This window comes from Neomonachus schauinslandi, chromosome 2 (assembly GCF_002201575.2).
Source record: "Neomonachus schauinslandi chromosome 2, ASM220157v2, whole genome shotgun sequence".
In the NCBI taxonomy this organism is placed as follows: Eukaryota; Metazoa; Chordata; class Mammalia; order Carnivora; family Phocidae; genus Neomonachus; species Neomonachus schauinslandi.
Genome location: NC_058404.1, coordinates 113,362,372 through 113,378,643, shown reverse-complemented (window position 1 = coordinate 113,378,643; position 16,272 = coordinate 113,362,372). Strand labels below are relative to the sequence as shown.

The 16,272-nt window shown below is 39.7% G+C and overlaps 1 protein-coding gene across 3 annotated transcripts in view; it reads left to right on the top strand.

Annotated features, from left to right (window-relative positions):
• EGF (epidermal growth factor) overlaps positions 1 to 16,272 on the top strand; it is a 100,899-nt gene that overhangs the window by 22,140 nt on the left and 62,487 nt on the right. For all 3 annotated transcript variants that reach the window (XM_021684487.1, XM_021684488.1, XM_021684486.1), the window contains exons 2-5: positions 3,296 to 3,495; positions 6,053 to 6,234; positions 6,806 to 7,033; positions 7,974 to 8,176. In XM_021684487.1, coding sequence (XP_021540162.1) covers positions 3,296 to 3,495; positions 6,053 to 6,234; positions 6,806 to 7,033; positions 7,974 to 8,176 — 813 coding nt within the window. The remainder of the gene's footprint in view (positions 1 to 3,295; positions 3,496 to 6,052; positions 6,235 to 6,805; positions 7,034 to 7,973; positions 8,177 to 16,272) is intronic.

Genomic DNA, 16,272 nt, shown 5'->3' with positions numbered 1-16,272 from the left:
AAAGGGCAATGTTTGACTGCTAATTCCAACTCTGCCACCAACCAGGGGTGGGTCTTTGGGAAACATCACTGAATTTCCTCATCTGAACTAGATCTATGATTTCCAGTTCACCTAGTGTAAGAATCATCTGGAGTGTCTATTCAAAACACAGATTGCTAGCCCTTGGCCTACCCCTACTGAACTGGAATCTCAAAGGAAGGGATCTGCAAAAGACACACATACTCACAGCACCCCGTGTGATTCTTTTGAACAACAATTTTGGAGAACAATGAATTAGGTAATATTTAGGGTTCTTTTCAGTTCCAAGAGGCTATGATAAACCCTGGGTGCCATGATTCACCAGTGAATGGGAAAAATCTGAAGAGAAATTTCATTAGTTAATTCACACTTAGTAATTTAATAAATATTTTCAATTTATTTTTTGAAAAATTACTGAAGTTAACGTTATGGTTCATGTTTTATGGATCTAGGTATTCTTTAGATTTCTCTTTTCTCTTTGATTTATTCGTTGTAATATCTGGCCTGTCTAGTTCATGGTGTTATGTTAAGCATAAATGAGATCAGGATGTGAAAGTTTGTTGCTATCATTATTATTATTATTGCTATTAGTAAAATAACTATTGTAGGATTGACTCTGCTTTTATGAATTTGATGTATCTTCTGGTGTCTTCAGCTTTGTTCCTATGGCTAAAGCCAGACAAATGAGCAAAACACATTTATTTATTTATTCAAAAATTTTGAGTACCTATTATGTACAAAGCATAATGCTATATTCTGTCTAAAATGTTTAGAGTGCCTTTTCTTTCTCCTTTTTTTTTTTAAAAAAAGCTGGAAACCTCCCATTTAGTAGTACTTTTATTTTTTTAAAGTTTTATTTAATTCTTTTATAACCTCTACACCTGAGGTGAGGCTCAAACTCATGACCCCGAGTTCAAGATTCACATGATCTTCTGATGGAGTCAGCCGGGTGCCCCCATTTAGTAATACTTTTAAATGAATAAAATGTTTTATTGGTCTTATCATGTATCAGTGCACTAGAAAATTAATAATATGGGTACATTTATTCAGTTTATAGAGAATGCATGATACACATTTCAAAGAAATGACTCCTAGTGATAAATCTACAGGCCCACAGATCAGTAGCTTTCAGTTTAGGGTGACTTTTGTATTCATTCCTTTCCTCTAAGACACATTGCTATGGGAGAAATGAGTTACACCAATGTTCTCATCCAGGGGTTCAACCTGAACAGTGGCACAAACCTATGTAGTGAGACCTTGGTTCTGGGAATCAGCAATGGCAAATTATATTTGCATAGTGCTCCACAATTAATAAAATACTTTCTCATCTAAAATTTTATTTCTGGGATACCTGGGTGGCTCAGTCAGTTAAGTGTCTGCCTTTGGTTCAGGTCATGATCCCAGGGTCTTGGGATCGAGCCCCGCATCGGGCTCCCTGCTCAGCGGGGAGTCTGTTCTCCCTCCCCCTGCTCTTCCCCCTTGCTCATGCTCTCTCTCTCTCAAAATAAATAAATAAATTCTTTAAAAAAATACAACTTTATTTCTTTCCCCATTAATCCTCTAACACAGGCAGGGAGGTCCAGTGAGATGTGTGGGGAAGCTATGGTGCCAGGACTAGAAACAAGGCCTCCTGGCTCTCAGTCCAATGCCCTTCCCATTTCTTCTGTGATACCTCTGGTTCTACAGCTGGAGTGGCAATAGAAAATGGGCTCTCCTCCATATCTGTGCAGGGGTCTTCTATCGTGAGAAAGATATGGGAAGAGTGATTTGAGCTAATTCTCTTAGATATGTATGCTGGCACCGATTTCAAACTCTCATGATCTTGCACTTCTTCCTTCCTCTTGTATCTATTCCAATATCCTCTAAAGCGGAGTTAATGTCTTCTGACTGTACAACAGAATCCCTGAATAAGAGGAGGTTAATCCATCATTTCGTTTAATCCTCAGAACAATAAACACATTTACTATGTTACATTAAGGTATTAAAGGCTAATGTGAAAACAGAATAATGTAAACCTAATGGGGAAGCAAGAATATGTTAGCATTCATCTCCAACGTCCCACTCATCCCAGAGGCTCCAGAGTTATCTAAAGGCACAGTGGAAGGAGCCTCGTCACCCTCAGGCAGAAGAGACCAAGGCAACTAACCTGGCTGTAGGAAATGAAGCTATTCTCTGGCATTCTCTTGAAGCATCAAAGGCAAGCTCTGCAGAGTCAGCCAATGATTTGTGTTGAGGTTTCCAAAGAGAGGTATTGGATTCCCAAGCAGGTGCTGACTACCTGGGAGTCTGAATGGGAAGGTGGCCATCACCTGGAACAGGAGATGATAGGGTTAGAGTTCAGGGCAAGGTCCTGCAGGAATCAAAAATCCAGGGAGGTCCACTACCCAAATCTAGCAAATAAAAATATATGGCAACTAGTTAAATTTGAATTTCAGGTAACAGTGAAATAATTTTTTAGTGTAAGCATGTCCCATGCACTATATATGCAACTCAAATTTGACTAGGCATCCTGTATTTTATGTGGCAATGCTAACAGGGACAAAACACTTCAGAGCTTTCACAGGATGGCATCTCAGTTTTCCCTGCTTCCACTTAAGACCTCTTGTTTTCGGGCGTCTGAGTGGCTCAGTTGGTTGGGTGTCTGCCTTCAGCTCTGGTCATGATCTCCGGGTCCTGGGATCGAGTTCCACATCGGGCTCCCTGCTTAGGGGGGGGGAGTCTGCTCCTCCCTCTACCCTTCCCCCCTGCTCATGATCTCACTGACTCTCAAATAATTAAAATCTTAAAAAAAAAAAAAAGATCTCTTGTTTTCCCTATTTTCTTCTCTGTCATTACCCCGAGGTTCTGTTCAAAAGGTAAGAAGAGGAGGTAGGTTCCATTTCCAAAATGATAGTATCTGTAGTATTATTTCCAATTTGCATAATTAAAATTTACATTCATCCAGACCCTACCCACAACAGAGTATAGGAGGTGGTTTCTTTTTTAACATAAAATGGCATTTTACAGGTAAGAGTAGAAAGTGGTTTTCTTTTCAAATAGTTCTTTCTTCCTAACTTGGCAACTTTCATTTCTTACAATCAATTTGTGAAGAAGATGATTTATAAAATTAATGGTGAACATCCACAGGAACTTGTTCTTCGTATAACATTCTCTATTTAAAATATAAACCAGGAATTAAAAATTAAGCCTACTTGTACTGGTTGTCATGGGGAAATATTTAGTCTAAATCAAATAAAATATTGAAAATATACAGTTTGGTTTCTTTCTTCCCACTCAGGTCCTGCACCCTTCTTAATTTTCTCCCATGGAAGCAGTATCTTTAGGATTGACCTGGAAGGAACTAATCATGAGCAACTGGTGGCAGATGCTGGTGTAGCAGTGATCATGGATTTTCATTACAATAAGGGAAGAATTTATTGGGTAGATCTAGAAAGACAACTTTTGCAAAGAGTTTTTCTGAATGGGACAAGGCAAGAGGTAAAGTACATCCCTGAAGTATTTAAGAGATTTTTGTATAGGCTGACAAACACGGTATCATTAATTAGTAATGTACAGATGAACGAAAATTACACTCCAATTCAAATGTTTCAGGCATTTGTAGATATTTGTTTAATTTGCATCTGTGGCATGTTACTGAACAAACCCACTGATATTCAGAAGACCCCAAAAGGAGTCAGGATGTCAATGGAATTTTGAAACTATACATGTTTATTAAGTCAGATCACCATTTTATGGTTAAAACAGATTATTTACATGATTATTTTTGGCTCCAGTGGTTCTCAGCTGAGGACAGTTTTGCCCCTCCAGGGATATTTGGCAAAGTCTGGAAAGATTGTTGGTTTTCACAACTGTGTTGGGAAGGAGAGAGAACGTGCCACTAGCATCTAGTGGGGAGAGGCCAGGGATGCAACTATATCCTAAAATATACAGGATGACCCCCACAACAAAGAATTATCTGACCTTAAATGTCAGTTGTGCTGAGTTTGGGAACCCTGTTTTGTCTAAAATGTCTGTCATAGGTTTTAGCACCTGGTATTTAGGAAGAAAATCTTTTTTGATTCTTTTTTTCTTTAAAGATTTTATTTATTTATTTGACACAGAGAGAGAGAGACAGTGAAAGAAGGAACACAAGCAGGGGGAGAGGGAGAGGGAGAAGCAGGCTTCCCAAGGAGCAGGGAGCCCGATGCGGGGCTCGATCCCAGGACCCTGGGATCGTGACCTGAGCTGAAGGCAGACGCTTAACGACTGAGCCACCCGGGCGCCCTTGATGATGATGATTCTTCTTCTTCCTTCTTCCTTCTTCCTTCTTCCTCTTCCTTCCTCTTCCTTCTTCTTCCTTCTTTCTTCTTCTTCTTCTTCTTCCTTCTTTCTTCTTCATCTTCATTTTATTTATTCATTATTCACTTGAGAGAGAGCACAAGCAGAGGGGAGAGCCAGAGGGAGAAGCAGAATCCCCACTGAGCAGGGAGCCAGACGTGGGGCTCAATCTAAGGACCCTGGGATCCTGACCTGAGCCAAAGGCAGATGCCCAACCATCTGAAACACCCCAGACACCCCACCTTTTCTGATTCTTAAGGTGTTTGCACTCTGGAAGAAAAATAATAAAGCAGGTGTCAGATATAAAGTATTTTGCTTCAAGTACATACAAAAGATCTTTAATCTTTCTCTGTAACTGGTGGAACCTTTAATTGAGTCCCAGAAGGAATGTTCTCTTGTTTCCTGAGAGATGGATTACAGAGACTCGTGACTGGAGAAACCTTAAGCATTTATTCCCAGCACAAAGTGCTCACTGTTTTGTTTGTTTTTCTTCAAACCTTTTTCCCTTCAGTTATTCTTAAAAGCTTCAATTAAAGTGCTAATTTCTTTTATCGCATCTCTTCTCTGAGACTTAACTAATGTCACCTTTAACAAGGATGGCTACTCATTATTCTCCAGCCATTGGTAGAATAGTTTCAAAAATCTTGAGTCTCAAAATCTGGGAAAAAAGTTAAATACTTGTGAATTTGTGTCAAGTCATTAGGAAAGGATTGACCTGATGCCTAAAATCCACCATTGTATCCTCTTCTTTGAGTTAAAACACAGTTTACAAAAAAAAAAAAACAAACCAACACCCGTTAAAATACAATTCACCTGGGTGAGCTAATATATTAATATATTAGCAACTGGTTCAATGGATTGGCTAGATTACTTTGCATGAGGTATAGGAATAGTGCAAGCTGGTGAGACTAATCTCTGCCTCATCCGAGTTCAGTGATGTCGTGTCAGTGGCTAGAAATCAGCTATGGTGGGAATATTTACACCAAATGGCAGGAATATTTACAAACCAAGGAAATCTGCAACCACACAAATCAGGGCTTCTCCCTACCTCCCACCCTCCACCCCCCAAGAAGACTGACCGGTTTACCTGCACACGCTGGAATTAGGAGATAAAAGAGGTTTTTGTTTGGTCGTTTTATCATGAGAGAGCAGGAAACACTACACGCAAGAGGCATAAAGAGAAGCTCTGGTCTTTGGGCCATAGGGTCATAGTGTGAGGGCCCTGAAGACTTGTAGAAAAGATGGGGCCTGATGGAAGAGGAGGGGCCAGGAAAGTGGGGCTCTAATGAGAAATTCATTTATTTTAGAGCTCTGTGCACAAAAGTCAAGGGCATCTTGCCAGATTTTGGCAAACCTTAGAATTGGGTTCAGGTGAGAATATGGAAAATTCCATTAGCAAATGGATACACTGTCTTTAAGATAGCATGGAAATTTCACTGTTATTATAGTGGAAATCATTAATACATTATGGTTGATTGCCTAATTTCAAGAAGCATAGGATAATTTTCCATTTAAAGCCCAAAAATACTCATGTGGGAGGGTTAACATTGCTCCATCAAAACAATGGCACCATATCTGTGACTATTTTATGATTTAAATAGTTTTATGAATGCACAAAAAAATGGCAAGTACTTAAAAGAATAGACTTTTATACATAAAGATAAAAAATGTTGATGTGAATGAAAAAATATTAATATTTTGAAATTTGATTTTACAGAGAGTATGCAACATAGAGAAAAATGTTTCAGGAATGGCAATAAATTGGATAAATGAAGAACTTATTTGGTCAAATCAACAGGAAGGAATCATTACAGTAACAGATATGAAAGGAAACAATTCCCGAGTTCTCTTAAGTGCCTTAAACTATCCTGCAAATGTAGTAATTGATCCAGTAGAAAGGTAACTGCTGTTTTCAGACATTGAAATATATCAAAATCTGATGATAATTCATAGACTTATAATATTTTGAACTCAGAAGGACAAAGGTTGTCTGGATTTGAACCAAGGCAGGCTTCCTTCTACAAATGGTGCTCTTGATTATCATGATTTCCTACTAGAGAAGAATAATTCCTTTTTAAAAAAAATTTTTTTTAAAGATTTTATTTATTTGACAGAGAGAGACACAGCGAGAGAGGGAATACAAGCAGGGGAGTGGGAGAGGGAGAAGCAGGCTTCCGGATGAGCAGGGAGCCTGATGCGGGGCTCGATCCCAGCACCCTGGGATCATGACCTGAGCCGAAGGCAGATGCTTAACGACTGAGCCACCCAGGTGCCCCAAGAAAAATTCCTTTTTTAACTTGAAATCACATGGAATGTCCACAGCAGGGCAATAAATATTTGTTGAATTGGAATTTCATTCAAAATAGTCCAGCTCCTCCTGTGCGGACATCCAGGGACTGAAACACTGAGAGTTGGCCATTTAAGTGACTTTACCTTCAATTATGTGTCTATGTAATGTGTTTGCTCTCAGGTTTATATTTTGGTCTTCAGAGGTGGCTGGCAGCCTTCACAGAGCAGATCTCAATGGTGTGGAAGAGAAGATTCTGTTAGAGACGACAGAAAGAATAACAGCTGTGTCATTGGATGTGCTTGATAAACGGCTTTTTTGGATTCAGTACAACAGAGATGGAAGCAATTCTTATATTTGTTCCTGTAATTATGATGGAGGTTCTGTCCATTTTAACAAACATCTTACACAGTAAGTTTTGGTTTTAGTGCAAACTAAAGTAATTGCCATTTGAAGTTTGTCCAGCTGACCTAGCGGAGTGGCTTAGCACAGATTTGGAAGTCTAAAAACTTGATGAGTACATGTCCTAGATATACCATTTATTGGGCAGTTGGCTTTGGGAAGATTACACGACTTCTCAGTTTGTTTGTTTTTTTAAGATTTTATTTATTTATTTGAGAGAGAGAGAGCACAAGTTGTGGGGGAGGAGGGCAGAGAGAGAGGGAGAAGCAGACTTCTCACTGAGCAGGGAACCTGATGTGGGGCTCGATCCCAGGACCCCGAGATCATGACCTGAGCTGAAGGCAGACACTTAACCAGCCGAGCCACCTCAATTTCCTTTAATGTGCGGATAATAGTAGTAGCTATTTCTTGGGGTTATTGTGAAATGTAAGTAAAATTAATTAAGTAAAGACATGCAAATAAAAATAATTAACAGAGTTTTGGCGACTAATAAGTTCTCACTTGTTGGTTATAAGTTATAGCTAATCTTTTGGAATTACTATGTCCTGTATTTGTGAAGCACCTATTTCATTTGATATGCTCTCTTGCCTGTGACTGACTCACCAGCTTGTGGTAAGAGGCCGAAATTAGTCAAGTGTGAAATGGATACAACCAGAATCCACTCTTAGAGTATTCCTATTTTCTTCCCTGTTTTACATTCATCACACTTAAATGCTGATTAGCAAAAGAATGGGACAATGAAGCTGAAGCTAGAAATTATATCCCATTAATTCAGATTATGAATACATAAATAAAATTTTAAACTTAGTATCTGCTTCTAAACCTAAATGAGATACAATTGAAAAGGTAGGTAATTAAAACTCAGTCAATAAATTAAAATGAAGTGAAATGTTAATAAGCCTGGGAAGAAATGTTCTGCCATTCTTTATATTTTTCTATTGTTTTTTAGGCACAATTTGTTTGCAATGTCCCTTTTTGGTGATCGGATCTTCTATTCAATATGGAAAAAGAAGACAATTTGGATAGCTAACAAACACACCGGGAAGGATATGGTTAGAATTAACCTCGACCCATCATTTGTACCAACTGTTGGAATCAAAGTACTGCATCCACTCTTACAGCCCAAGGCAGAGAGTGATGCTTGGGCATGTGGTGAGTCATATTTGACCTTGAATGGAGTCTGGCACTTCATCCCCACCCGTCCACCTACTCAAGCCAGACACTTAGAGGCCATCCTTGGTTTCTCTCACTGCCTCAGTCCCAATTTTCAATCTACTGCCAAATCCTTTCCATTCTACCTCCTAAATACATCTCAAATATCCGCTTCTCTCCTCTACTGCTACGACTATAGTCTAACAACCAGCATTTCTTGCCTGGCCTATTGTAGTAGCCCCTCAACTAATCTTTCTGTTTTCCCCTCTTGCTTTTAAATAGTTAATCTGATCCATTAACTCCCCTGCTTAAATCCTTCAAAAGCTTACCTTTGCATTTGGATCAAAATGTAACATTTTACCAAGCCTATCAATATCTGATGAAACTGATCTAACACTCCTCCTCCTCCCCTCGCTAGAATCTGACTCAAGTCTTTCCATAGTTGCTCAAACATGCTGTCCCATTCATGCCTTTGGGCTTTAGCAGTCACTCCTTTCTCGGCCTAGACTTGTCTTCAGTTCTGAGCTTAAGTATCATGTCCTCAGATTAGCCTTCTCTGGTCATCCAATCAAGAGGAGGTGAAGAGGCCTACCTCTCACCTCCGATTTTTTTTTCAGTACACTCTTCACTGAACTCATCCCAAGATGTAATTACATATTATTTTGCTTTCTTTTTGATATTCTCTCCCACTTGATTATAAATGCTGTGTAGACAGGGACCAACGCCTATTATTTATTTATTTGTTTGTTTATTTATTTATTACTTAAACCTCCCTCTATTCAGTGGTTACTGATGTATTTATAAATGAAGAATTTTAAATAACATTAGTTAAATGAATGGTTTGATTGAATCTAGTCGCAGTCCCAAATTTCTACTTTCAAATGTAGTCTCTGAATTCTTTAGCATATACTTTTTTTTAGGTAGGCTCTTCAATATGGTTTATATACCACACAAATGATGTTGTACTAACATTTTTTATATGTAAAAGGTTAATTTCAAGCAGGCTTTGACATATATTTACTCTTATCCCCAATTAGCCAGGAGAGGTTCTGAAGCAGAGATCGAATTCTTTGTTTTCTTTCTATCTATTGGGTGCCACTAGGGTTTGGTAATAGTGTGGGAAATGGTTGGGACTGTGTGTCCCTGCCACAGTTAGTAGATGAATGTGTTTGTTCCTGCCCTAGACATAGCTCCTGAAGAGAGCTGTGGAGACTGAACAGGACAGGCACGAGATTGCTGAAGGGAGGCTGGAATCTAGGGCAACTGACATTATTATTTCTTATATCCTCAAAGAGTTAACTAATAGAAGGACTTTTTAACTGATTTCTTTAAAAACTTAGGTAGAAACCATAATTTAATTTGTGTAATGACTCTGCTTTCAATGCAAGTGATGAGGAACTTCCAAAGATAAAATAAATTCCAAGAGATGGAGTGTTTACTCAGATAAATTATTTTTTTACAAACGGATTTACTTGAATTCAGCTGTGGGTTGGAGCATAACATTAAGTAACAACCTAGTGGCAATGTTATAAGTGAGATGGTTGACCATTATCCATGCAGTAAAGGCAGCGAATCTGATATTCTGCCAGATACCTTCCATGGGAAATTTTGACTCAAGCTGTCTTCACATATGACTCATTGTCCAAGTGGTGGTGACTCACTACAAAAGTAGAACCAACCACAACTATGAATAAGTAATTATTGAGTCTCATTAGTAATAGTTATAGATATGTCCATCACCGTCTCTTAATTTCTGTGTAATCTCTTGCTTTCCAAAGTATTTTCATGAACATTATCTTATTTGTTTGTCACGGTAACATTGTGACACAGAAAGATCAGCAATTATTGTACTTATTTCATAATTGAGAAATCTGGAGCCTAGAGAAGTAGAGTGTGTTTTCCAAGATTACACAGCTTGTTAGTAAGGGATTTTTGGAAACGACAATCTTGGTGATGAGTCTGTCAGTTTATTATTCTTTCTACCATAAACACTTGAGCTCTTTAGAATCCTCCACTGTTACTCAGCTTTTTTGATAGGGAGGTCAAATACGATCACTGAAAGCATGAAGTTTAGAAGAGAATCTATAGTGATTCATTAAAGAGCAGCTTCAACCCATCTGGCAAATCACGGACTTTGGTTGGGAAGCCATGGCCAGCTGCAGAGCTGCAGGAAGACCTGAAATGTAGAAGGCAGGTGGCACTGGACATACTGGTTCCAGTCAGTGACCAAAGAACGTGCTTCACATACACCCCAAGTGCAAAGGACTTTTGATTTCAAAAGCACTGTTACTTTAGCCATCATTAAATAGGTTTGCATTTTTTAGTGTCTGGTAGAGCAGGAACTCTTCAAGTGGGATTTAAGGACTGTGAATCTCTTGACTGTATGGGTTAGATGAAAATATGCAAGTGGCCCTCCCTACGCAGGTGGTATACAGCTGTCATCAGCTTCTTCAAGCGCCTTCACATTTAAAGACATACGACTTCTAGAGGCTGGCTAGTTCCTCCTGGATAGTGGGCTTGCAACCTCAGCTCCTCTGGAGAGGTGGATGGTGGCAGTACTTGGTTTGCAAGGCATTTAGTAGTGAGATTACTTCAATGGGAAGATGGCTGAGAAAAATCATGTAACCTGGTGGGTATTATTTTTCACATAAAATTTAAGTATTTATACACACAAGAGTCTCAATAGACTTACTTCATGCAAAATGACTAAACTATCATTTATCAAAGCATCTTCTACAAAACACTGGTTCTGTGGGGTTTAATGGGATTATTTGGGGGCAAAAAAGTTTCAGGGTCAAATGACTTAGATAGGCCAGGTTAAAAAAAATTAAACAGGGTGTCTTTTCCCCAAGTGATTTCTTAGAACCACTCATATGGTTAAGTGCATTGTTAGTCTCTAAGGGCCATACAACCTATGGCATTTCCCTTTAAAAAAAATTTCTTTTAAAGATTTTATTTATTTATTTGAGAGAGAAAGAGTGAGAGAGAGCATGAGAGGGGAGAGGGTCAGAGGGACAAGCAGAGTCCCCGCTGAGCCGGGAGCCCGACATGGGACTGGATCCCGGGACTCACGGATCGTGAGCTGAGCCGAAGGCAGTCGCTTAACCAGCTGAGCCATGCAGGCGCCCCAGCATTTTCCTATTTTATTTCCTTGCAGCAGCCCACTTGACTCCCAAATCTATTATTTCTAGCTCCGACCTCTTTCTTGAGATCTAGACCAATTTAAAAAAAGAGAAAGACTGAGGCACAGTGAGAGTTAAGCTGCAGAGAAAATTGATTTAAAACATTGGGGATTTATTCAGAGCATATGAAAGTGAGCAGCCCCAGTGAATACTGTTGTCTGACCAAGGGCAAGGTGGGGTTTACAAAAGCGAAGCCACACAACCTCACAAAGAAGACTACAGCAGTTTGTCGGTTTAAATAATCCTTGTCTTATTGATTTGGATGGGCTGGTTACAGAGGAGCTGGCTGCCCCTGGTGGCTGAGCCCCAATCTACGCAGCAGAGCCCCAGTTTCACCATCGGTCTGGTTTTCTGATACTTCTACCCAGTTTCCTGAGAGTGGTCACTCAGGTCCCTCATCTGAGCCACACCTGCTTGCTGTCTGCACCCAGCAGGCTCAGGGTCCTGCTGTGGCACATGGAAAATTTCCTTATCAAGGCCCATATATTTATCTGCTTTCTGAGCATTTCTGCTTGGATTTCTTGCAAGTGCCTTAGGCACAAAGGAAATAGTTGACCTACCAACTTCCACCTCCCTTCTCCCCAGCTCCAGTGTCCCCATCTGAGTGAGTGGCATCTCACCTCCATCTCCCAAGGCAGAAATCTCGGCGTGAGCCTTTCCTCTTTCTTTCCTCACTCCTACCCCATGAAATGAACCTCCAGCCCCCAACAACTCCCCCGCCTGCAATCGAACCACTAGTGCCCTTTTCTGCAGCAATTCGTCCCTAAGTTCTGCTTAGTCAGCATCTCTGCCTCCCTTCTCCATGCTGCCAGGAGCATAACCCTTCAGAAATGAGAGCCCAGTCATGCCATTCCTCGGTTAAAACCAATCAACAATTCTGTTGCCCATAATGAAAATCCAGTCTCTTTATTTACCCTGTTCACAGCTGTTCACAGAAGGTTCTCGGCTGCACCTCTCACCATTGTCTGCATTACATTGCATGCTGCAACCCTGCTCAAAGATTTAATTTCCTTCCACAAGACGTGCTCGCTCTGAGCCCTCTTCCCCCCCTCCCCCGGCCTTTTGGTATGTTCAGAAACATGTTTTCTCCTCTGCACTGGCTCACTTTCTTTGTCCTCCGAGAAGTAGCTCAAACGTTACCTCTTTTCAACACCTTCCCTGCCCCACTCACAGGTGAGCCTCAGTTAGCTTTTCTCAGAATAACACATTTCCCTCACTTGGCTCCCTTGCTTTTATGAGGACAGGTGGACACCTTCCGGTTGTACTCCCAGTGCCTAGAGGACATTTCATAAATAATAGTTGAAAAAAAAGAAATTGCAAGAAGCCCAGAGATATGTTAAGTGTTTTGTATAGCCTATTCCATAACCGAAAATAAAAGATTTATTCTATTTCATAGAAGAAATTAAAAAAATAAACAATAGTTAAAAAAAAAGAATGAATAAACACCCTTTGTCACTTTCTCCCCTAAAATCCTGATGAAAAAGTTTTAAAGAGGTATCATATCTAAGTATGTGTCATCTTCCTTAGATGTTGTAAGAGCCCCCCTTCCCTTGGTCTGACAGATAGTCTGCTCCCTTTGGTATATTATGACTAAATCCCCAATGTTTTAAATCAATTTTCTCAACTAACTCTCACTGTGCCTCGGTGTATTTTTATTTTTCCCTTGAATTGGTCTGGATCTCAAGAAAGAGGTCTGAGCTAAAAATAATAAATTTGGGAGCCACATGGGCTGCTGCATAGGAAATAAAATAAGAAAATGCCACAGGCTGTGTCATCCTTAGAAATAAATTGTCATAGGGGTCCCTGGGTGGCTCAGTCGTTAAGCGTCTGCCTTCGGCTCAGGTCGTGATCCCAGGGTCCTGGGATCGAGCCCCGCATCGGGCTCCCTGCTCCGCGGGAAGCCTGCTTCTCCCTCTCCCACTCCCCTGCTTGTGTTCCCTCTCTCTCTGTGTCTGTCTCTGTCAAATAAATAAATAAAATCTTTAAAAAAAAAAAAGAAAAAGAAATCGTCATAATTATTGAGTGTGTAAAGAATGATCTGCTGTGGTGTTACCCATATCATCTCATTTAATTTTCACAACAATCCTATGAACTAGGTGTGATTATTCCTACCATTTTATAGGTTAAAAAGCTGAATTGCAGAAGGGTCATAATAGCATGTTCAAGGTCACACTGTGGAGGAATTGGGATTTGAACCCAGGCAGATTGACACCATGCTTCTTCCTCAACCATGCTAAAGAAATTCAGCAATATTTTATATATTAGCAATAATATCACTATTCTCTCTCATTTCATATCTTAGATTTTGCTTTATTTGTTTGGGGGAAACCTGTAATTTGGCGTATTCTTAGCTATCCATGGCCTTCTGGTGGTTAAATTCTTTGGTGTGCATAGATCATGGGGCCAAAATCTCTCTCTCTCTCTCTCTCTCTCTCTCACACACACACACACACACACACACACACATATACACACACCCTCTCCCCTGGCTGTCACAGCATTGATCTCCCATTATTTCAAGTTCAACTTATATGGATTTTTGCAACTAGTTTTACTGCTCATATATACTGCTATAAAAGGTCCAAATATTTTTGCTTTCTTCTGTACTCTTGAAATGTAGATTCCAGTTTTATGCTCATAAGAGAGTTTCCAAAGCATATTCTTTGGAAAATGAAGGGTGTCTACCATCAGCACTGTGCAAAATACTTTACATTCATTTCATGCACAAAAATACTACTGAATTTCTTTGGTTCTGAGATTTCATGAAGGAGAATTGCTTCCACCTGGAGATCTACCTGCTTATGGAAGTGATTAGTAGAGTTAAAACTGCCCGGGTGGGACTCTGATTCATTTTGATTATGTCATTGCTGGAATGTCTACTGTAAAACCTTGGCTATTTGGAAACCTCTAGAAAAGAATCATCCTAGATATTTGAGTATTTTTTTCATACAATTGTTTTCCAAATTTTTTCATTGTGGTTAACTACACATAACATAAGATTTACCATCTTAAGTATTTTTAAGTATACATGGGGCACCTGGGTGGCTCAGTCTGTTGGGCATCTGCTTTGGCTCAGGTCATGATCTGGGGGTCCTGGGATTGAGTCCTGCATCAGGCTCCCTGCTCAGCTGGGAACCTGCTTCTCCCTCTGCCTGCCGTACCCCTGCTTGTGCTCTCTCTCTCCAAATAAATAAATAAAATTTTTTAAAAAGTATTTTGAAGTGTATAGTTCAGTGGCATTAAGTACATCCACACAGTTGTACACCACCACCACCATCCATCTCCATAATATCCATAACTCTTCTCATCTTATAAAGCCAAAATTCCATACACATTAGCTATACCATCTCCCAGCCTCGGGCAATCACCATTCTACATTCTATCTTTATGATTTTGACTGCTCTCCGTACCTCATAGAGGTAGAATCATACAATTGTCTTTTTGTGGCTGGCTTATTTAACTTAGCATAATGTCCTCATTTCATCCATGTGGTAGCAGGTGTTAGAACTTTCTTCCTTTTAAAGGCCGAATAATATTCCATTGTGTGTGTATATACCACATTTTGTTTATCCATTCATCTGTTGATGGATATGTGGGTTACTTCCATGTTTTAGCTATTGTGAAAAATGCTGCAATGAACATGGGCATACAAATATCTCTTCAAGACTCTGCTTTTAATTCTTTTGGATATATACCCAGAAGTGAATTGCTGGGTCATGTAGTATTTCCATTCTCAATTTTTTGAGGAATCACCATACTATATTCCACACAGTGGCTATACCATATTATATTTCCACCAACACTTTTTTCTGTTTTCATACAATTTTAAATGATCAGTTCAAACACCCAAATCTCTGTAATTTTTCATTTCTAAGAGAAATCTTAGTAAAATATGGATGGCTTTATCTTCCTAACATTATTTATAGATAGTTATTGACATTTTGTTAATGATGAGGGTCACACAAAGGTACATGCCGGTGGGGCAATCATCAGACTGGTTTGAGGCAAAGCTGGGTTTTATTTTTATTTTATTTTATTTTTAAAGATTTTATTTATTTGACAGAGAGAGAGAGACAACTAGAGGGGGAACACAAGCAGGGGGAGTGGGAGAGGAAGAAGCAGACTCCCCACTCCTCAGGGAGCCCAACGTGGGGCTCGATCCCAGGACCCCGGGATCATGACCTGAGCCAAAGGCAGACGTTTAATAACTGAGCCACCCAGGCATCCCCAAAACTGGGTTTTAAATGCGAATTTGCTCTGACACCAAATTGCTGCCACTTGAAATATCTTTTAAATACTTGGAATGGTTCTCTATCACTTTTCTCTCTTCTTTCTTGCTGTCAACTCTCACTTTTTGCTGGTTTCCACATGCCTGGCTGGGGACTCTATTTATTTTCTAATCTGAGGCATTTCTTTGCCATTTATTTGTTGAGGAAACCAGATCATTTGTCCTGTAGCATTTTCCACAATTTGGATTTTGCAGAGTATAGCCCCATGGTGTCATTTAACATGATTCCATACATCCTACACACAGATCGTTTGGGCCTAGAAGCCTGATCAGATTCAGATTTTTTTGTCAGAGCACTTAGAAGGTGGTACTGCAGGTGGCATTGTATGCTTCCTACAGACCACACCAGGGGTCGTGTAGTGCCTAGTTCTGGTTCTTATTGTGATGTTCAAGATTCACTGGCAGTTTAGGTGTTGCCGAAGTGGTCCATCCATTGTAAAGTTTCCCATCAGCCTTTCACATAATAGCTTTAGAAGCTATTATGATTGCCTCGAACCATTTTTTCGTTAGAGTTTCAAAGAGATGATATTCTAACTCTATCATTGCTTATGCATTTGTTAGCTGAAGAACTTTTCTACATCAGCTATAATTTCCCTGGGGAGGATCTTTTATAGGAAAAGTAAACT